Below are 23,283 nucleotides of genomic sequence, written 5' to 3'. Positions count from 1 at the left end.
TGTCGTGGCTGAGTTTGAATAACTTTTTCGCCAAATCAAACTTTTCGGGCTCCTGATTACAAAGGATGTGCAGAGGTGTCAACCCTTCCTTGTTGGCTAAGCTCGGATCAGCGCCTCTTTCCAGCAGCAATAGGAACACCTTCTCGCTGCCGCTTTGCAGAGCCCAGTGCACAGGTGCGTTACCCGTACCGTCCAGAGCGTTCATCTGTAGCGGTCGATATTGCTTTTGGCTGAGCTCGAATAACATCTTTGTCGATTCTAGATCGTCGCGTTCATCCTCGCAAATGACATGCAGAGGCGTCAATCCGTTTGCGTTCGCTGAATTCGGGTCGGCGCCGTTTTTTAGTAGCAATTCGATCACCGTCTTTCTGTTTCCGTGACAGGAATTCTGCAGAGCCAAGTGTAGCGGCGAATCGTGTGATTTTCGACAGAAGCAATTTGGATTTTGATTAAACTTGAAGAATTCCCGAACGATTATGTCGCAGCCGTATTTGCAGGCCACATGAAAATGTGTACTGCCCCAATAATTGCTATAATAATTTACATCATATCTGTTGTATATTTTGAATAGATCTTGTATCGTATGCGAGTAAACGTTCATACAGATAGCCGCAAGATGAATTGGTGTGGTACGATCCGACACTGGCACACCGTTTTTGTCAATTTTGGGCTCATCTTTGTAGCCAGTGCGAGCCACGAATGCAATAAACCCTTCTGTTGTACGATAGCTCTCATCACTATTTATGTATTTTACGGATTCCATGAGAAGTTTCTCAATTTCTTTGTCTCGAAAAAACTCACGCAAATTAAGAAGCGGGCAGTTCCAATTGCCGATAAATTTGTCAAATTGACGAAGAAATTCACGTCGCTTCTCTTCGCTCTCCAAGTCCATCTTTGCACACAAGTTCTTCAAACTTTCTAATTTTTTTTGGTTAAGAATATTCCTGCGCTCGTTATAGGCGTCGATCTCGTCGCGTTCACTATCGTCGTCACAGAAATTTTCCGCGGGTTCCACGCCGAACGAGAACGACATTTTTTTGCGCACTGGAACACAATACATAGTCGTTTATAATTTAAACTATTTATAATTCATTTCGCGAACACTGCGAACACGATCGTCGAAATCTTTCTCTGTGAACTACTGACTTCGTACTGGTATAGAATTCTGATGAAACTACAAGAGATACCGAAGATAAATGTATACGAATCCGTGCAAGAGAAAGCTAGATTTGTGACCCCATGCACATAGACATATCAAATATCGATTCTATAGATAGCCTATAGGCTATTTCATCATGTTTTAGATAGGCAACAGGTCCTATCTTTGAACTGATTTGAAGAAGTTGAGTCAAAATATCACTATCTATAAAATATTTTAAAATTTGAACTAGATATAATAGAATATGCTTTTAATGTGCGGGAAAATTTTCAAGGAACCTCCACGGTACGTTTCCGAGATAAATCAATCACAGTTCAATACTATAACATGAAATTACTACATTATAGCGTGTTGGGTGTGTGTATGCATATGTGAGCGCGTGTAACGTTTCGAAGCAGCTGCGCGGGAGAACGCGCGTATATAGTGCAGTTAGCGACGCGTCGCGATAAAAGTTTTGACTACAGCCTGGCGTAGAAACTGAAGTTCGATTGTATAATTTTTGACGTTTAGAATTAGGTCTCTTTGTCAGAATATAATGATCCTACTGGCAATTAAAATCAAAAGTAATTCATGGCAATTTTAGAACAGTGGAAGATAGAATTTTGCCGAATGGAAACAACTATATGATCTTACTTTTCTTTGCACTGTGACGCCGTAATAGAAAAGAAATTGTTTTTCTATTATAGAACGACCCATATACATTAAAAATAAGTACATGTAGATCGAGTCTGGACCATCGAGAACTAAAGAGAGTTTTTTTCGCTGCGCACGCGACCTTGGCTGCGCGCGAGATAAATCGGGCATACAAAATTAGACTCTCGCCTGCTTGCGCGCGCGCGTCGCTCATACCACAGTGCCGCGATTTTCGAAATCACAGGTGAACGGCGAATGGCGGATCTCGGGCGCGGCGGCAGCAGCAACAGCTTCGAGAGGCCCCACCGCGTTCGGGGGGTCCCCCTGTTTTCACCCACTAGGCCCTGGCGTTGTTTCATGTATATACATAAAGTATATACAGTAGTAAGTAGTAGACGCCCGAGGAGAAGGAAAAAAGTCGGAGGCGGGAAAACCCGTGTAGTTTTATACGTACGCAGTGTACACAGGCACGCGTGCTCCGTACGTATGTACCGATTGCCCCAGAGAGTCTCGTGGCGGTGGCAGGTACATTATTCGCATAAGGTACGTATGTACCATATATTTGCGCGACGTGACCCCATAAACGAGCGAGAGAGAGAGAGAGAGAGACGCGTGCCCACATGTATAAGAGCTCGACTGACCGCCGAGCAAGGGACATTAGACGCGTTGAATTCGATGAGGTGCGAAGATCGGTGGATCGCCGATCCCATTATTATATAATCTCCACGTAATAATATATATCAACCAAGAAGATGACTCGAGTGAGGTGTGGCTTCGTCGTGCTGTGTTGTTGTTTGGCCTTGTCGACGACTTGGGCCGCTTCCATCGATGCCGAGCAACATCAGGACAAATCAAGGGACAAAAGGGAGGCGGGCGCCGTGGCTCACGCCGTCGCGATCGCCCAAGGAGTGGACGGTCCAGTAGTGAGCCACGCCACGGCCACCGCCGAGGCTTCCTCTGGTAAGTGATTCTTCATATAATTAATAAAAATCGATTGAAACGTTTGTATTACGAAAAATCGGTACGATCGATCGACAACTGACTCGTAAATTAGCACTCGAGATGTACACGTGAATCGTATATTGAACTATTGACTTTTCTCGCGATTAAATCGATTGCGCTCGGCGCACTTTTTCAGAGTGAAAGCGCATAAAATACCACATTACGTAACATCGCATATAATCTTTATCTAATTAAAAACGTCTGCTCCGTGATGAAAGATCGAATGGTTTTTTGTCGTTGCATGCGCGCGCATATCTTCGGTAAAGCCATTTGACGAGTTGCTGACTCGATCATAGCCACTACTTGTTTACGCAAAATAGCATTAGCCGAGTATACCAATCTATTTAACTCTCGTTCTAAGAAACCACACGGCTTTAATAATGCAAAAACCGCGAGCGAGTCGATCGCAATTCGTTTAACGGCCCCGCGAACGATCGACATTTTTCGTCGATTTTACGCAACGGGTATATTTAGGCATACTTGGCTCGCGAGTCATCGCGAGTCGTCCTCGTCGTTAATGTTTTAATGCATAATTCAACGAAAATTTGGGTACGTTATTCGCATTTTTTGACACGATTTTAAATCCTTGAAAAAAAAAAACGCAGATGTGTCTCGCAACGTGCGCGATCTCGACGACGATTACGAGGACTACGATCTGGAGGGTCGCCACCTGAGTCCCCACACCAAGCGCAAGCTCAAGCGCAAGCTCAAACGCAAGTTCAATCACGGACTGCACGGACACGGGCACGGGCACGGCTTAGGGGGTCACGGCTTGGGTGGTCACGGACTCGGGGGTGGACACGCCCACGCTCATGCCCACGCCCACGGTGGTGGTCTCGGACACGGTATTGGTCACGGCCACGGTCTGGGACACAAGTGCAAATTCGGCAACTGCGGCGGCTACGGAGGGTGAGTAAATTACAAGATCGTACGAAGTCTCGCAAAATCCGAGCTGAAGAGCTTTAAAACGTCGAATTTTTGCAGATATCAGCAGCCCTTGTATGGCGGTGGCTTCGGCAGTGGCTCGGCGTCGGCCAGTGCTCAAGCTTCCGCTGGATCTCGGCCTGGCTTGTACGGAGGTCATGGATTCGGCGGTGGATACGGGAGTGGATACGGCGGCGGCTTCGGTGGAGCGCACGCCAACGCCCAGGCTCAGTCCCAGACGGCCAACTGGAATATCGGCCCGCTGCACGGCTCGATCGGCTACTCTCAAGCCCACGGCGGTGTCTTTTGAGTCGCGTGACACTGCATTAGGTACATTAGGCAATGTTTAAGAGCTCTAGTTTTTTGTAGTTGTCCATATTTTACGACACAGATAAGTCGTTGTATTTTTTATGCGTTTGTTTATGAGAGCGAGCTTCGCACACTTGCAGATCTCTGTATATGGTTTATCTAAGATACCTATATGTACGTGTGGTCAGCTGACTTGGGTGCTCGCATTCGATACATACGCACGTATGGATATGCGCGTCCTTACGAGTGAGAAAACGATGTGTGTGTGTGTATATAATACGAGATCCCGAGAGCCACGCAGTTGGACAAGTTACTTTTGACTCACTTATGCTATGTTATATATTGTATTATATTCTCTAGATCTGTTACTCGTACGCATATATATCTGTATGTATATGGTATAGAGAGGCGGCTTAAATCCAGTTTTTAATCTGCTGCGCCGCACGCAGAGCCCGAGAGCGAGAGAGAAAGAGAGACAGAGAGAACTGCTTAAGCAGCATATGATTAGTCTGTCTTCGGTAACAGCCCCGCGTGCAAATCGTTTTAAAGAATCGCACGCATACACGGACGCACAGACACGCACACACACGTATCCTACACAATTTATACTTATCCATTGTTGGCGCGCAGGACAATGGCGATATGCGTCGATTAGGCAAATTTCATATGTGTACGACTCGACGATATTAAGTTTTTTTTTTTCGAGCGTCTCTCTCTCTCTCATCTCTACTCTTTATTGTATTGATATATATAGGCGCATGTGTAGCGTCTTAACTTAATCGTTAGTTACCGTCAAAGACTTTTTTACTCTTAATTTTTTGTACTCATCGCTTTGTCATTTTGTATATTTATAATTTTAAGATAAACCTGTAAATATAAATGTAGTCCAGTATTGATGATCTTTTTTCATTTCAAACGTTTCCCATAATTATTTTCGCAGTTTTTGCCACGGACGTGAGCGATGTGTCGGACGCCAAGCTCGAGTCTTCAAAGACGATACTCCCGAGATACGTAATAATTATACCATACGTATGGACGTGTTAATCGGTCTTTGGCAACGTGTTTTTTTTTTAACGTTTACGCGCTAAATGCAGTATTGTTCGGGCGTAATTAGTCGTCTGCGTCTTACTGCCGCGTATGGCGCACGCGCGTGTTTTCGTAAATACGATAATAATGATCGACGTTTTTTTTTTGCCAACTTCTACTCTGCGTATGTCATCGTCGAGAAAAAATAAGAAGAAGAAGATCGATATCGGGGAATCGTTGCGGAAACTCGTCGCGAATATGTATATGCATAAAAATATGCGCGTACGTATGTTATGCCTGCTTATAGTCCTGGGGCATTAACAAGTATACGAGCCGTACCTATATATAATATACGACTGTGGAGAACTGCAATCCGAGTCAACAACAACGGGTTATCCCGCCGCTGCTGCACCGTCTCTCTCTCTCTCTCTCTCTCTCTCTCTCTTATTCTTATAATATATACGTATTGTAAGTGCGTCTTTTGTCATTTTCACACGGCCCGGAGTATCATTAGCAGATTGCCGCGCCGCAGTCCAATGTATGCATAAGCTGCACAGAGAGCGAGGGTCTATATAGGACTGCATGCTTGTGTGCAAGAGAGATGCTACTATGTAGGTAGCATACCTACGAGGAGGAAGAAGAAGAAGAAGAAGAAAAAAAGAAGAAAAACAGGATGAAATAACGAAAAATTTTCTCGCACTATGATTTTCGGGCTCTGTAATGTGTGCGTGTGTGCAACAACCCCTTTTGTCTGTCCACTGCACCGAAACTCGTCTCCTCTCCTTTTCGGATAGGATGATGCACGTAGGTATATCTCGTGGTATAATACGAAATGCAGAAACGGCAATAACGACTTTCCTCGCAATATATATAGGTACGCACGAGCGAGCGAGCGACCGACGCGCGCATTGTTTGTCTCTCGCGCGCGAACCACGCCCGTACGATACGATTAATTTTCCCCGTCCCCTACATACATATCGTGCAGGTATTTTTTACGTATATAATGTAAATATATTACTTGTATGCACACGCATGCGTACGTGCATTACACGGCGAATTTTGCACCTTCATTCCCGCGCGTCTATGCATTATTCCGTATACAAGGCGCAGAAAAAGATAGACGAGAGGAGAGAGAGAAAAAAAACACAAGCCAAGAGAAAGAAGGAGAGAAGAGCTTCCGCTGCTGTGGCTGCTGCTGCTACAGAATCAAAACCAAAACATGGACGCACGTGCGTGTGCAGTTTCATGCTGTATAAGAGTCCGTCGATCCCGAGATGCAGCAGCAGCAGCAGCACACGGTATAGAGACGCTCTTTATATATATAATGAAGGTCTACGACCGGTTTGCTCGACGATTTATAAATGCGCGCCTGCTGCAGCGCATGTTCCACCGAGAACGGAGCGAGAAAAAGAGAGAGACAGAGAGCAAGGATCGTCGTGCCAATATATGCAGCCTGGGCTGAAGCTGAGAAGACGAAGGCTGCACCACGTATACAGTCTTATAATATTTGCGCGTTGCATCGCTAAAATTTTTTATATTTTTCAACCTTCGTCCGAATTCGCGCGATGGCGATGATATATTATTTTACTTTCCCGCATAGAAGTTAGAAATGCTCAAAATTTTATGCTCAACGTTTCGAGCTACGAAAAGTCTTCCCGTTTCTTTTTTTCATTTAATAACCATTTTTTGATGATATAAAATATATGAAATTCGTGCGAATTATTATTTTCATAAACTTTCAATAGTTATTTTTAAAATTTTACATTTGAAATGTAAAGCTTCAATTAATATTGAATTAATTGTGAATTCAATTTATTCCACATCTACAATCTACGTCTATAAGATTATCTATAAGATATAAAAAATATCATATTAAACTAATCATATTAATAAGCATACTAAAGAAAGAAAAATCTAATATTTCAAAAACCACTACAATCAGTTATACAATTATTTGACTTTGCCACTTTCACATTTACATGATAGTGGTACTCGACATCTAACGGTGAAGGTTTAAAGTGGCATTATCGCATTTAAAGTGATTTAAAACATTTTGGAATGAAAAAATTTTCAATTGTAGGTTTAACAAAATGCCCTTGATATTTTTAATATAACTTTAACAGAAAAATCGCCAAAAACAAGCCGATTAATAGTCTGACGTATTTGAAAAACATCACAAATTGTCCTTTTTGGTTCATCGGTCTATGATTATTGAGCATTTCTACTAGGATTTGAGATTCGGACACTATTAACATTACTAAACTGAAAATCTTTACGATGGTTCGACGATATAATCAGCTAATTCACACCGATAATATTCTTCGTGTCTAATTGATCTAGTTATTGGCGGTACGATTGCTCAAAAAGTCATCGATACGGAAATGCAAAACAAGTAATATCGTATACGGTGTTTGTAATCCACGTAAAGCCCACGTACACTCGCTCTACGTGCGCTTGTTAAATTAAACTCTCGTTGGGTTTTACCTAAGCCGATATTATTAGTAAAGCCGCGCGGTTGCGGCCAAAAAATTAGAATTCTTTTCCTATACATACGTACACCGGCTCGCGATCGTTAAAGGCTGCTTTGCATACATGTATGAATATAGGTGTACGTGCGAAAGAGACTGCCTCTCTGCCGCGCGTCTGACGAAACTTTATTGTGCAAAAATTACCTCATGAAACATTATATTATGTATGTTCGCGTCGTTACCAAAGACGATCTGCACGACTAAATATTATCGGGTGTGTGTACGCGTATACAGAATATTTTTTGTTATTAAAAAGAGATGCGGTAATACGAGCTTACCGGCTTACGCAATATTATTATGCGTGTATGTGTGTACGTTGTAAGATCGATCATTTTTTTCTTCTTCTTTTTTTGCGTACATCGTCCGTACCGATACCGTTTACATTAGTTAATTTTGGCGAGGATTTTTGGCACTTCTGCGCGACGCGCACGTGTATCGACTTTCACCGCGCCGATACATTATATCCAAATTGTATATTCTCGCGATTACTCGAATTGCTCGTTAATCGACTCCTTTGAAATTTTTACGCGCTGTTGTGTCGATTGAAAACCCAACGATCGGGCTCGCGCGTCTTCTTCTGGAAAAACTGACGTTAAAAGGCAGTTATGCAAATATCGCCTCACGTCTGCGTACATATTTGCTTTAAATGGAAGGCTTAAAAATTAATCGGCCGTCTCGTTTCGAAGCTGCTGCCGTTTCCAGGGAAGTCGATAATATGTAAATTTCGCGAAGCGAATACGCAGACTTCTAGCGCCAAGTAATTCGTGCGCTACGATACAGGAAAAACCGAACGATCGCGCTTTTATCGCCGCTTCGATCGCGATACGAGATGCATCATGCAGTAGCGACTTTTCATCGGAAAATCCTCATCTCGTACAACTTCTTCTCGAGGAGATCAGTCTCGATGTATTAGCATTCGCTCTCAGGCGCAAGATGATCAAAGGAGAGAGTAAAGAGAGGTCGAAAAATTTGCATGATAACGAACGAGGAGAGAGAAGAGCACTCTGGTCAGCTCTCTCGGCCGGAACAAAGGCCGCGCCGCAGCAGAACAATGATGTAATTTCTTTTATAATGCACGGTTCTTGTATATTATAATATACGTGTGGGCTCGCGTCACACGCGCACACAACACGCAAACAGCAGCAGCAGCAGCATCTATCACCCTTCGGGAGGAGTGTTGTGTTATTTTTTTTCCTTTTTTCTTTTTGCTCCCTAATATACCAATATCATTGTGACCGATCAAAAAGCCGCGTGCTTGCAGTGCGTATACGGTAGTACGACGTATGAGGCAGGCGCGCGCGCGAGTCCTACACACGTCCCCGACTGCCTATATAGACAGAGTCCGCTGCGTTGCTATATATACACGCATATACGCACATGTATACGTGTACCGCATGCGTGTGTGCGTGTAACAAAAATGGTCAAAGTACCCCATTATGATGCAATCTTCAAACACCTCGGAATCATCGGCCTAACAAAGGCCCATCAAAAACTGAATGGAATGAATGGGAAAAGAAACCAGTCCTAATCCTCAAAAATCAATCCTAAACACCGGCCGTAGAGAGAGAGAGAGAGTATAGCAGCAGGCGCACACATGTACAGGCTGATTCTCCCCTCAGATATATATACTCGCAGGCCCAAGACCGATGTGTGTGTGCGTGCGAGCATATGTTCGTGTGTGGTTCGCTCGCTAGCTCGGCGCATGAAAAGAAACCCGAAATTTTTCATCCAGAAACTTATTCAAACGCGCAAAATAGCACCTGCGTATACGTGCTCCACAAAAATCCTCTTTTCTCTCTCTCTCTCTCTCTTACTGCCTTGGCCATATGCGGTGCACATGCAAAAGCGTATCGCCGACTCATCGTCCTGGTCGTTGTCTTATGTAGCGCAAGGAGAGAACCTTCTCCCCTGTGCCGAAGAGCGAACGCGCGAGAAAGACCGCGAAGATGTATATCCCCTTAAATATAGCTGTAGGTGGTTCCTATATAATTCCTGCATAATATACAATATACCTTAGTATGCAAGTTGCTGCTTTGCTGCGCGCTATCTTTTTCTTCCTTGCTTGCTGCTGCTTATATTGGAGACTTGCAGCAGCGGCAGCGAACTGCAGCAGCAGCAGCACAGGCTTCGTCGGAAACAGCTTTTGGGCTCTTTAAAACCAGTGTGCGAGAGAGACGCAGCGACGCAGTCTCGGCGATCCTTCGGGCAAAGCGAGCCCAACTGCACACTGCACGCACACAAGCCCAGAGAGAGAGAGCAGAGCCCTGAGAACGAACGTATATATGGAGAGAGAGAGAAGCAAAATATACGCAAAAGAGATGAAGATTCTTTTTTCCGTTTCTTTCGTTCGTCGTGTGATGATGTAAGGTAAAGGGGCTTTATGACCATGCGCAATGCACATGTGCCTGCCTGTGCTATACGTATACAGTACACACACGCACGCACATATCTCTCGTTTGGGTACCGGAGAACTGGGCCCTCTCTCTCTCTCTCTCTCTCTTGCTTTGTCCTTCCTTTTCACACGTTCTCGTACTTATACGTACGTACGCGCGGCTATATTTATATATATATGCGCTCGTGAATCGTGAATGCACATTCACGTGTGCGCTGCGTCCGTCTGTCTGGTGCGTTGTCGTGCTCTCTGTGCGTGTCCTTCTCTCGCTTTCATCATGGGCCCAAGAGAGAGACAGAGAGCCCCACGCGTACACAATGGATCCCTTCGCGAAAATATTTGCAAGACACAGAGAGACGCATATAACCCTTGCAGTCGTCGTCGTCGTCTATGCAACAGGACTATACAGCAGCCGCAGTGGTGACCATTTTCAACTCTCGAATTATTATTTGCACCATATAGGCATTGGCTCCGTTATTGTATACGGTTATTACACGAAGGTGCATCCATCCATATTCTTATCATCTGCGGCTTTATGCTATGTAGATTATTTTTTGCATCGTGTGCGCGGATACATCTTATCCAACGGAATATGTGCTTACGTGACTTTCGACCTACGGAATTCCCCGCATTCCAATGGACATGATATATATACCCACGCACAGTGTTCAACAAATATAACACTCGGACGATAAAACTGGAACCTGCTCACCAAAACTAGAAAAAATGAAGTTTGACGCGAATTACAGGTGAACAACAAGTCGTCAAATCGTACAACTGAAGCAAATAAATGAGTATCGCGAAGTTCGGATTGAGCAATGATATATCCAAACAAACTTCAATCGTTGTAAAAAAACCCAATTTGAAGCTTCATTCGTATATATACAAATTCTACAAGCCTCACGGAATCCCAAAAAGAAAATAAACATCGCTTCAATAATGAAATCATTTATCGTTTCTCGAATCTCATTGTGCGCCGTGCGTATATTTTGATCATTATACGTACAACGCAAGCGCAGTATGCGCACACACATGTCCACTGTGCACCTCGTGGGTATATATGAAAAAAACCTGTGCGCAAAATACAGCTCGCGCGAAGGAGAGAGAAGGACCTTTTGTTTCGAGCATCTCTTTTCTTTCTCTGACACACGTTTGTATGTATACGCTTACGTTTACGTATACATAATATCGAACTGCGCAGATCGTACGCATTTATATTATATGTATAAATAATAATAAGCGCGACGCTCGCAAACAATTATGAGGGCTTCACGTGGCAATGTACATTTATAATGCTGTACAAGCCGCTTGTATATGCCCAAGTCTTTGCTATATATACGTACGCGAGATCCTTTATTTGAATTTTATTTTTTGCCCGTAATGCCAACACACACACACACACATACACACACACACACAGAAACCTATACATACACGTACGTGCACGTGGTGCTGCTATACAATGGAAAAAAGGATCGAAGCTCGCGAGAAGAGAGAGGGAGAGACGGAGAAATCATTGACCCCGCGCGTCGTCGTGGCGCGCTTCATATGTTTCGATTGTTTTTTTTTCTCTTCTTATGTTGCAGTTGTTGTTGTTGATGTTGTTTTCTTTTTCCTTTTTTTTTCATTTCGAACGAGACCACGACTGAACCGCTGCTGCTGCTGGCAGCAACGGCTGCGTTGGGGCCAGGCGCGCGGAGCGGACCTGCCTCGACACACACACACACACATCTTACACGCATGTATCGAGCCCAGAAGAGAATGACAGGTATATCAGTGTCTTGTTTTTCGACCAACGCTTGTGCCATTGCGTCCTTTCTTTATAGCATTATTGCAGGTTTGATTGGCACGTTGAATTTTTATCGTGTACACATAAAAATTCATTAAAATGACATTGTGTTTGTCAACCGGATTCAAAGGCACTATATTGTGTAATTGATACAGCGAGATAAGTATATGAATAAGTTTTGTGAAATTTTGATATTTTGCTATTAAACCACTTTTTTTTTCTAGAACACACTTGTGTAATTTTTTTTTAGAGACTTACAAGTGATTCAGAAACCTGAAAAAAGTATTACCCGTCAAATTCGGGTGAGAGCCTTTGAAGATCTAAAAAAGTACAGGTTATAAGATGAAGCTGAAGCAACATATTTTCAAGACAATACATGCTATTAAATTTCGTAAAAATATTAATTTTACGACATTTAAAAAAGATCACTCAGCCTTATCTTCTCCTCAATGTCGAATAAGCGGGCAATATATATTATGCCATTTAAAGTAAAACTATTGATGCACCATGAAAAATCCGATTAAAATACAATCAAAATCAACAATGGGCGCAAACAAAGCTCAAAATTACATCGTATGTAAATTTTTTTAACAAGCATTTGGTGATATTTTATGGTGGGGCCTATTGAAATTATCAGATATTATAAAAAAATCGTTAAAATGTTGCAAATCAAGTTGAAATTTTTTCAAGAATTTAGAACGTTCGGGTGACGACGCACGCCGTTCCGTAACATTTTTTTTCAAAAATACAATTACTGAGGATTATTTGTTGATAATTTGGATATAAAAGCTTGATAAGCCTTTCGGTAATCAGAATTTGAAAATTAATGATAGGAAGAGTTAACTTTCAAAACTCTTAAAAAACGCCATAAATAGCATGATTTTTGTATAAATTCGAGTTTAGATACTATTAAAATTTTTCTCATAACAAAAAAAGTTGAAAATTTAACATTAACATGTTTAACATAATTTAACATAACATGTGCCTATATTCTGTCAATAATTGATACTGAGCGCAGTGAAGTCGTACACATTTGATATTGCTAATTTTCGATGTTTTACTCTAACTGCGATAACTCATGCACAAAAAACTCATTGAAAAATAGATCTATTGTGATACTCATCGATGCTATTATTCCTTCCTTAAAATATAAATATAATAAGGCTGAAACAAATATTACACTGATGTTATATGTAATTTTTTTATGTAACATTCAGTCGCTCAGCATTTGCAATTGTAGTTGCCACTAGTTAATATTAACAACTTAATATTACGTAAGACAATTTTTTTTAATAATTGGCTGAATGAATCGAACATTTTTAACAGAAATATATTATTCGAGTTCAGATATCAAGTTTCAATCCTATTTAAAAAATTAATTCAATGTTGACCGAAATTAGGGGCATATACCTTACCAGAAATGGGAATTTTTACACGAATATTATGGAATTTTATAGAATATTATTATAGAATATTTTAGTTAACACAAATATTAAAATTTCACGAGATTTACTCATATAGAGAAAAGCTGACGTGTCGGCCGTGCTCGGCGAGCAAGAGCGAGGCCTTGAAATTGTTTGTCACTATCAAATAAAATATCAACGACATTAAGGAATATGTGCGTATGTGTATTTTTTCGTCTAGCCGTTAATTCGAAATTAAATTTATTATTTTAATTTTTTGTGCATGCACATTTGAATATCTAAGACAATAGACGCGTGCGCGCACGATAGTTTTTCACCGATAACGATGACTCGGTGTTAACTGTCTGCGGTGTCGACTTGTGTGAGATCGGACAATTCACGTCGAAATTCACATTTTGAGAGTGAGATTCACACTTACTTAAGAGTCGATAGCGCGGAAGATTCAAAGGCGATAAGCAATTACGTTTCTGTTGTCTAACAAGAAAAAGAGATACGAGCGGCTATTATTAATTGCGTTACGTTTCTATTGTGTCAAAACTGGAAGTTACAAGATGAGCCTTTTTTTCTATTTTTTTATATCTTTCATTTTTTTCTCAATTCATTGTCCCAAAAAAACAAGTACCGGTTATCAATTATATTCTTCGGGGGGAAGAAATTGATCGACAGTAAGCGAGATAAATGAGTACGGGTGTTCTTATAAGGCACACATACCGCGCGTCGCCGCCCAGCACACATCCTCCAAATTTCAAAACATACCGCTGAGGTAAATAGTTTATCTGCGGCAAACAAAGACGTGTGCGCGCGTCATCGGCTGATTACCGATCGTCGCGGGGAAAATTTTTCATACGTATACATTATAATCCCGGTTTCTCGGTCGGCGATAATAACGCCTGTAACGTAGGCTACCGGTCAAACGATCGAGTCGATATTTTCACGAGCTCGGCACAAGTGGTATGTATCCGCACAAGATACACATTTCATCATTTGACTCGCTCGATGAAAATTTTGAAAAAAAAAATGTTCTCTAAAAATCTACTCTTGTAATTCCAAAACCGATCTTGAGATCTGTAAGGTAAAAGCACCTATTATGGAACGGTGTACCAATTTGTGGAACACTAGCATTTAAACCATTATAAATATAGTTTTTGTTAAAATTTTGTCTCGAAAGCCATTGAAAAGTATCAATTTGCATTATTATAATCAATAAAAATGATTTCGAGGCCAACTACGTAACAATCATTTTATAATGGATTGAATTAATTAGGTACCAAAAACACTTTGTTAATATTACTTATATAAATTAAGGACAAATTTACACAGTGATTTCGATATTAAAGGTACAGCGTATCTAATGATAAGTTTATTTTACAGTTTTATCACATGTGTTTGAAAAGGTGTTAAAAGCTTAAATTCAAAAATAGCTATATAAATCGAAATAGTGAAAATTTACTTTTTAAAAAATACTTCTACTCAAGCTCTGAAATACCAATTACATCACTTTTTTATAATACTAAATATCGTAATTTGATTCTGACGTGAGTTCTTCATCAATATTGATCAAGGGGTCTCAAAATCTTCAGAAAAGTACACTCATTCACTTGAGCAGAGCGAAAATGTCGTTTCTTTTTCAAGAGCTTAAATATGGCATTTAGTGTTGATGATAAAATATTGACTTTCTCAAAAATTGTCATACTTGGACTTGAATATAAAGTTGTACACAACTTTTCCAAATTTTGTTCCCTGTAAAAGCTGTAAGCGGTCAGACTCAATGCAATTTTCCACAAATCTGGGCGAAGCTGCATCTTTGCGGACTGCAACTATCCGTGCAGCGGCAGCAGATAGTTTCACGGATCATTTCGCCTGCGCGCGTTGCAGCGCACGAACAGGTTTTCCGCAAGTTTTATGCGCGCGCGCGACACCCTTTTTGATTCTCATGGACGGCGAAATTTTTGCCGCGCACAAACGAATCCGCATCTACGTGTGTGCCCGGCGAAACGTCGTAAAATCCGTTTTGCACAAAGATTATCGTAAGTACACGTTGGAGTGGCTCACTACGTATAGAGAGAAGATGCCAAAGCTGGGTGAACGCTCTAAACATACACGGCACACCGTAGGACCTTTCTCGGGTACGCGCACATATAATGTGACGTGTATCGTAAATCATTCGGCGAATTTTTAATATCCTTAATAAAAATTTGCTCCAAAAAGCACTTAATGTTCGCTCGCTCGCTCGTCTAGTTGCCTCTTGCTGCCTTGCGAGAGTAAGCACGCATATAGAAGGAAACGTATATTATTTGTCTGCGCGTTATGCGTGCTCGCAACCTCCCCTTATTCTAGCACCTCTCGCTAAGTACCCCCGATCGTCATATAAACACACGGATACGCATACACAGTATAAACGCACGCATATTATGTATATATTGCGATCATCGGAGCTATACTAGCAAGGCTCAACAAACGAGTGCCAGAAAAAACACACGCATCTCTCCAAGTGGACGCGACTGGCCGCTGCTGCTTACGTACGAAATTTTTTTAACGTCTCGAAACGGACACGCACCGGCGTATCGACTTGTGTCGTCCACATCTCTCTAGCTCTCGTATACAGCAGCTATCGTTTTTTTTTCTTACTCCTTATTTCTACTTAACCACTGCTCCTCGTATATGTACACGTCGATGTGCCAGTCGCGTTGGCGCGACGATCTTGTTTATTCGAGCATGCTACATATTATACATATAAGACTTGTCACCGTATATGGGCGAAGAGCCTTCGGGGCATCGGAAATTAACATTTTTCGTTGACGCCTGCAGATCGTGCTTTCTCACCACCCTGCGTCATATATTTCAAGCAGATATAGATATATATTATGAAGCGTACACAAAAGGGCAATGACTAGGATGATTTTTGTTTTGCGACTGTCGTCCGTCCGTGTGTGTGCGCTCATATACTTGTAACTTGAATTTGCGCCGATTAGCCACGCTCGCGCTCGAGCTTTTCCTGTTTCAATTTTTTTTTTTTTTGTTACTTCCTTCCATCTCGTCGTCGACGGAGTTTCACCATGCGGATAATGAAATTAGACGTTTGCGCGTCACATTTAACACCCAAAGAAAGAGAGAGAGATATTATACATGTGTGTACTCAAACTAGAGCTTGTACACGATCGCGAGTTGATGACACGTTCGTCACGCTCGCGTGGATCTTCTTTCACCTTTGCGCTTGACTCGTTTGTCATCGGTGTGTGTATACGAGCGCGCATGTATACGTATAGTGTAGGTATATCGTGTGCTGCGGGCCCTCGCAGAAATCGTTATACCTTGACACTCGGCACTAGAGAGCCATGATAGAGCGATATACATACACACGGGGATGCGAGATATAGAGAGTACGAAACGAGGAAATGGTCGTTTTAAAAAATTGCCACATGCCTGCCGATTGTCTTTTTTTTTCCTGGATGAGTAAAATGACGAGCGAGGTACATACGCGGAGATTTGTTTGCTTTGATTTGTCGATGCATTATTATACACGAAGAAGCGATTTTTCAATCGCGTGAATTTCAATACACATCGAAACGCCACGTATCGGTAAATCATGAAATTATAATTTCCAGTCTAATAAAAAAACTCCGAAAATTCGACTTCAAATTTGTACATTGACTAACATTTTTTTATTTTATATAATGCATAGAAAAAATATTTTAAAAAAACGAAATATTTTTTCTTAAACGAATTTAATGAATACCTAAAAAGGCACAATGTCTTTTTCCGGTAATTAAAATGTGAAATTTATAAATTTCTTATTAAAGTTAACAGCATAATATTAGCTGCCAATCATTGATAAAGTATTGCTTTCATAATGGTATATGGTTAGACAATCGACAATATAATTAATTTATCAATCTTCAAATTATAGTTGATAAACAAAACTAGTGATTATATCGTCAAAAAACAAAAGTGAATATTTTAATTCATGCCTACCATATTATATGTGATAAATCATGCATTGCGCATCATAAAGCAGAATTGTTGTATGTTGAGAAAATTTTAATAATAAAAGAGAGATACTGATGTACGAACAGAAGAAGAAATAGAGATGATTCTTATCAAAAGGTTCAATTCTTATTTAGATGTGTCAAAAAACTTTAAAACAGGCAGTACTTAGAATAATTCATATATAATGAGTTACTATGTTACACAGGGCCTCCTATTTGAAAAATCTTCTGCTTCTGCTAACTTTGTATATAAGTCTGACATATTTTCTTATGGAAATTGGGCGAATCTATCTTAGTGTCTGGTCTTGGTAATTATTCTGAACTAAAGAGCTTAAATTGCGAGTACAGTTTCAAACATATTCAAGTGTGAAGATGATAATGTACGTATAGTGCTCGACGAAACTTTAGACGACTTTAAAACGACAAATCTGCTCAATGAATGTAAAAGTCAATATATAATTGCGATATTAAATGGAAAAAATATCATGAACTTTTGAAGCGAATCTCTGACGTGATTATCAAGTGCTGTTGATCGATAGATTTTGAATCTTTACTTTAAATATCAAAAGTACAGAAATGAATTCGAAAACGATCAGCATCGGAGAAAAAGTAATGCGCAAAAGAGAGCTCGCTCAAGGATCTTAAAGTTCGTAAACCACCCCCGATGCGAACCTCTCCCTCTTTCTCTCTGCAGTCCATCTCTCTCTTCTCTCTTCTCTCTCTCTTTCTCTTTTTTTCTCTTCCTCTTACACACATACACACACACACATACATACACAGACACGTAAATATATACGTACGTGTCTTACTCGAACGTGAAATATTTTTTCGCTCGTGTTTCTCTCTCTTCTTCTCGGTTTCTTCTTCTTCTTCTCCCTTTGTCTGTGAGAGAGCTGGTGCAACAGCGGCAACAGCAGCAGCGGAGTACGCTCGGGCTCGGCTCGCTCGCGCCGTGCGCGCGCGCTCGTGTATTCAGCGCACCAGATGTTCCCTTCAAAGGGCAAAAACCGGTAAAAAATTTCGCATATACGCGGAGTGAACGAACGAAGCGAGCGAGCGAACGGAGCCCGAGAGAGAGAGCGCGAGAAAGAAACAAAGGGGCGAATATCCCGTGCGCGCAGGCACGCATACATATTCCTACACGCTATCGCGAATGCCTACGTAAGTGTGTGTGCGTGTGTGTATGGGTGTGCGGGAGAGGAACCTGCGACTGGTCTGTGTGTGCGTGTGTTTGTACACAGAAATGAGCGAGTTTTATATGAGAACTGCAACGCGCGAGTGTTGTTGTCAGATTTTTTTTTCTTGCGACCGGACGCGAGAAAAATGTATGCATCAAAACAAAAGCTGCGCACCGCGAGGCTCAACACGCGGCCAGCCAAATGTATTATTTACTGCGACGAAATGATTTTTACGATTCGTTCGCGTTCATTCGATTGCGCGATCTTATCTCAAACTTTTCGCAATCGAACCTCACGAATTGTCGTCCATAAAATCTGCCTCGTTATCGTCGAGGAGCTTGAAAAATCGTTCCGAGCGCGTATCGAGAGGCGTTGCTTTATACGTATTTTATTTCTGTCGGCCGTCCATCCCGCACGACATCGGCACGCATCTATCTCTCGTGAGCCTCGAGTTCGAGTGCATACATTATGCGTATATCTGGCCAAAATTTACCTTTACTCTAAAATAAACACACAATGGAAGGACGTGTGAATATTTGTTCGCAATAAGGCATTCACAATGCTAACGATTCCTCGTGACTTGTATACCTTATAAATAGGGTACAGAGAGAGAGGAGTAAAAAAGATGCCGAGGATACGCGCCGAACCGGTTTCTAAGCTGCAGCAGCGGCAGCATCAGCCGCGCGCTGTACACACACATATATATCTATATAGGTACACGTATAAGATTTTATAATTTCTTTAAAGGGTACGTTTCAATGAGTTTCGGTTTTCGAATAGGCGCAGGATTCCGAGCACCGTGCAACAAAAGAAGTGCACTTGCAAATGACGATACATGTATGCGGTAGAACCTCGTTAGTGCACGAATCTTTGTGAGGCAGAGTCGATATCCGTTCACTTAAGAAAAGCCTCTGTAGTATCGAATTTTGTATGCGAAAATAGAAACCTTCTCGAGGCGAATTGGTTTTGGCCGTATTTCTATTTAATCAGATCTCAATGAATGGTTTTTAGCAAATGACAACACGATAAGCTGATTATTTAGAGCGATGGATTGAGTTTTTACTTTTTTATTTGAAACCACTTCGATTTTTTGAGGTTTTTTCGTCAATTTTCGAAAGTTAGTATTGTTTTTTTCCATTTAATTATAATGATTGTATTAAAGATTAGTTGTATTAAAGATAGCACCATAGGGGTGATTCATGATCATTTTGTTTAATTTTGTTTAATGTTAATTTTTTTTAATGCTCCAAGCTAGCGCACAGTTCTTACAAGTGCCAAATATTTATTTTTAGAAAATGTTTCCCTCTTGTACACACATTATATGGCAAAGGAACCAATTTCATATTTGTTTTCTTTTTTTTAATTTTTTATTGGATTTTTTACGAAGTTAAATGTTTAACTTACTCGAAAACCTCTGTAATGTTTGATATAATATCGATGGAATAAATATTATTAAATTATTCTATATTGTAAAAAAGTATAGATAACTCTCAAATACATTCAAACTGCAGTTGTACCAACTCACTTCTAGATGGCGTATCTGAAATCCTGCAAGTATAAAGATCAAGTAAAGAAGCTTTATAATGAGTGTACAATAAATTTGATGGTGTCTCTATTTTTTGTACTGTTCGGAGCAAATTGACGATATCTCTATTTCTCGTTATCTACTTGAGAGAAGTGACTGTAACAGTCCAACGCAATGTTCTATCAAAAGTAATTAAAAAATTCGAAGTTTTGAATGAATAATCGATTATGAAATACGTATTATAATAGATTTTATTTTTATTTTTTCGTAGTCAACTTTTTTCGATTCGAAACATCTTGACTACTTCTAACTAGGTGAAAGTCAGGTTTTCGCGTTACCACAAATTCCACACTATTGCGGTAAATTTTTATCAATATTTTCTCATAACACATAGATTAAAATTGTGACATTTAAACCACACTCACCCTCATCAGCCACGTGTTGTGAGCGATCCTGTGCATAACATTCTTCGTCTCCACCGCGTCCATAATCAGTTCGCGGCACAAAAATCTGATCAACGTGAAAATTAACTTCTTAAATGGATAAATGTGTAATCAATTACTATTATAACTCTTGTTCATATTTCAGATTCTAATGAACGAAGTTGGTTTTATTTATTTTTCTTCTGACTTTAAATTACATCGACATCAACACAATAGAACAATACAATGTTTGGGTAGAAAATTTTCTTTTTGAATCGTACAGGAGTGGCTTATCCACTGTACTAAAAACCAAGGGTAAACTATAACTATTAGTAGTAAAGAAATGAGTTTTTAAACTTCGTGAATTTCAATATACATCGAAACGTCACGTAGAGGTAAACGTTGAAAGTATAATTTTCAATTAAATAAGTAGAAACTATATGTATCTTTCTTTTTTTAAATTAAAAACTTACGTTAAAGTTGATTAAATTATTACTATATTGAATGCTTATCTAATTTTATATAATGGCAATATGAGAATTCAAATTCCAACATTAAAATAATATTTTATAATTTAATATTTATCTGCGAAGAAATTATTGTTTGCTTGTGAAAGTTTGACGTATCCATCTTAGCGCCTCAAATTAAAGGATTGAAATAACAAGTATAATTGGAAATAATAATATGCGTAGGGCTAGACAACATTATTGAAGTTTGACAGTGACAATTTTGTTCACAAATTGTAAAGATAAGCAGTCAACTACTATATTATACGGGAGAAATTATAACGAAAATTCAGAAAAAAACAGAAAGATTTCACCCCTGAGTGAATTAAAAATATCTGCTCAATATCTCTCGACCAATCTGATTATTTCTTATGGCTACGGTTATTACATAAAATATTTATTTCACAGTAAATGAGTCTCACAAAGAGTGAGACAACTGACGAGTGCGTCCGCAGCCACGTTTATATCATGTATTACCTGTACTTTCTTTCTCTCTCTCTCTCTCTCTCTTTCTCTTCTCTCTCTCTTCGGCGGACACCGTCCTTTTTTTCACATACAATGGAAGCTGAGCAAATAAATCTCGGGTCAATGAATGCTACATAATGGGCCCTTTTGTCTGCCTCGAGCATTCAACCCGTCTCTCTCTCTTTCTCTTGCTCTATTTTTATTCATTCTCCCAAAAAACTCCACGTCGTATGCTCGGGCATTTGCGCGTTGCAGCAACGAAGATGGAAAATAAGCAAGTGTTCGTTGTCTCGATCGTCGCGAACACCGCTTAGTCTAGAAAATCGTATAACGTAAGCCAGTAATTGCTTTTCACCTTTTTCGTTGGCTTAACAAGCTCGACGAGCTATATACAATCCACAAATCGAAGCGATACCGATTCCAAACGATATCGTGCCGATTTTCTGGTTAATATAATAAAAAACAAAAAGTAACACTTGTCACCCATGCTCATCTATAGATGTACACACGATCGGAAGGAAAAAAGGAGTCGCAGTAATAAGTGAACGAGAGAGAGATTGATTGATTCATTGATTGATTAAGGTTTATTGTATTATAGTGAGAGAGAGAGAGAGAGACATTAGTGCGGACTCTATGCTGCGGATCGCTCGAGTTTTAACAGTAGCAGCACGCACGCACACAATGGGCCAGGACAATAGAAAGTGTGGAGCGGGCGCGCGCCATGAATACAGAATAATGGAATCTCTGTCGCTCATCTCTTCGCGCGTCGAAGAAAAGCTCCACTCTCTGTCTTTCTCTCGCTCTACATATACCTTATATGCGAATACTTTGCGCACTTCTATATCGCCGTCGTCATCGTAGTCGTCGTCGGGGGCCGGGCGCCTATATACACTTATGCTATACTGTATACGTCCCAAAACGTGCAACCGTATAAGCAGCACCTATATGTACTTATGCGTATGATAAATCAACATAGGGCCGTCCCGTATACGTTTCTATATATATATTTAAGATAGGTAAAGAGAGAGAGAGAGAGAGAGAGAGAGAGAGCTAAGAAGAAGTAGAGAAGAAGAAGCGTCGAGTAAACAGCCGCATGGCAAAAGAGGTAAGTAAGAGCGTGCGAGGCGACGCGACGATGACTGTATACCACCACGACTGCATATCTCTTATACTTATAAATATACGTGTGTATGTGTGTATTTTACAAATACACACATACACAGAGACACGCAAATAGATATATACGTGAACTATGTGCCGAATGTGTATACGGGGGTTGGGATCTTTCACACGTTGCGAAAAAAAGGCCAATTGTTTTTCCAGGACTCGTCCCTTTGTCCGAGCATTAGCATAATGCAAAAAAATTTTTGCTTCAGGGGACACCTCTCTCTCTCTCTTTCGCTATCTCTTTCTACTCACACATACACATACATACACACTTACAGTCTTTATTTGTGCCTTGCACTACCTATATATATATAGCAGCATCTCTCGTTACGGAGACTCTTGTATGCACCGTACTGTACGTGCGTGTGTCCACGTGTGTCTGTGCCGTGCGTGTATGTGTCAGGGTATGTGCGCCTAAGTGTACACCAATATACACGCACGTACATACACACGAATGCAAGTAAAGGCCAGATCATCGGGTCGAAAAAACCAGTCCTTCGATGCTGCGCTTGACGATGATTCTGCTTTCTGAAGACGCTACGGTGTATAAGTATGTGTGTGTGAGTGTGTATACGTGTGCGTGTAGTAGTATATACACTACGTGCATTGCAACGAACGAAATGCCGCTGCTGCCTGCTAAAAAAGGATGAAGTAGAAAGTGGTCCAGCCGGTGCACATCTCGCGTGTTTATGTGCGCGCGTACACACACACACACACACACACACTCACACAGATATGCGCGTACTTGTGTCGGTATATATGCAACATAATGAGGGGTATAGAGAGAAAGAAACGAAAGAAACGAAAGAAAGAGAGGAGAGGATGCGCCCGCCGAAGCGAGTGCAGTC

General features: G+C 40.7%; 1 protein-coding gene across 1 annotated transcript; it reads left to right on the top strand.

Annotated features, from left to right (window-relative positions):
- Positions 1-2,544: 2,544 nt before the first annotated feature.
- LOC106659990 (glycine-rich cell wall structural protein 2-like) lies at positions 2,545-4,028 on the top strand. Its single transcript, XM_014382799.1, has 3 exons — positions 2,545-2,752; positions 3,400-3,703; positions 3,779-4,028. Exons 1-3 carry the CDS (start codon positions 2,545-2,547, stop codon positions 4,026-4,028), a joined length of 762 nt encoding a protein of 253 aa, XP_014238285.1.
- Positions 4,029-23,283: the final 19,255 nt, after the last annotated feature.

This window comes from Trichogramma pretiosum, unplaced genomic scaffold (assembly GCF_000599845.2).
Source record: "Trichogramma pretiosum strain Unisexual culture from Peru unplaced genomic scaffold, Tpre_2.0 scaffold44, whole genome shotgun sequence".
NCBI lineage: Eukaryota > Metazoa > Arthropoda > Insecta > Hymenoptera > Trichogrammatidae > Trichogramma > Trichogramma pretiosum.
The sequence above is the reverse complement of the archived record's forward strand: the minus strand, read 5'-3'. Positions and strand labels throughout refer to the sequence as shown.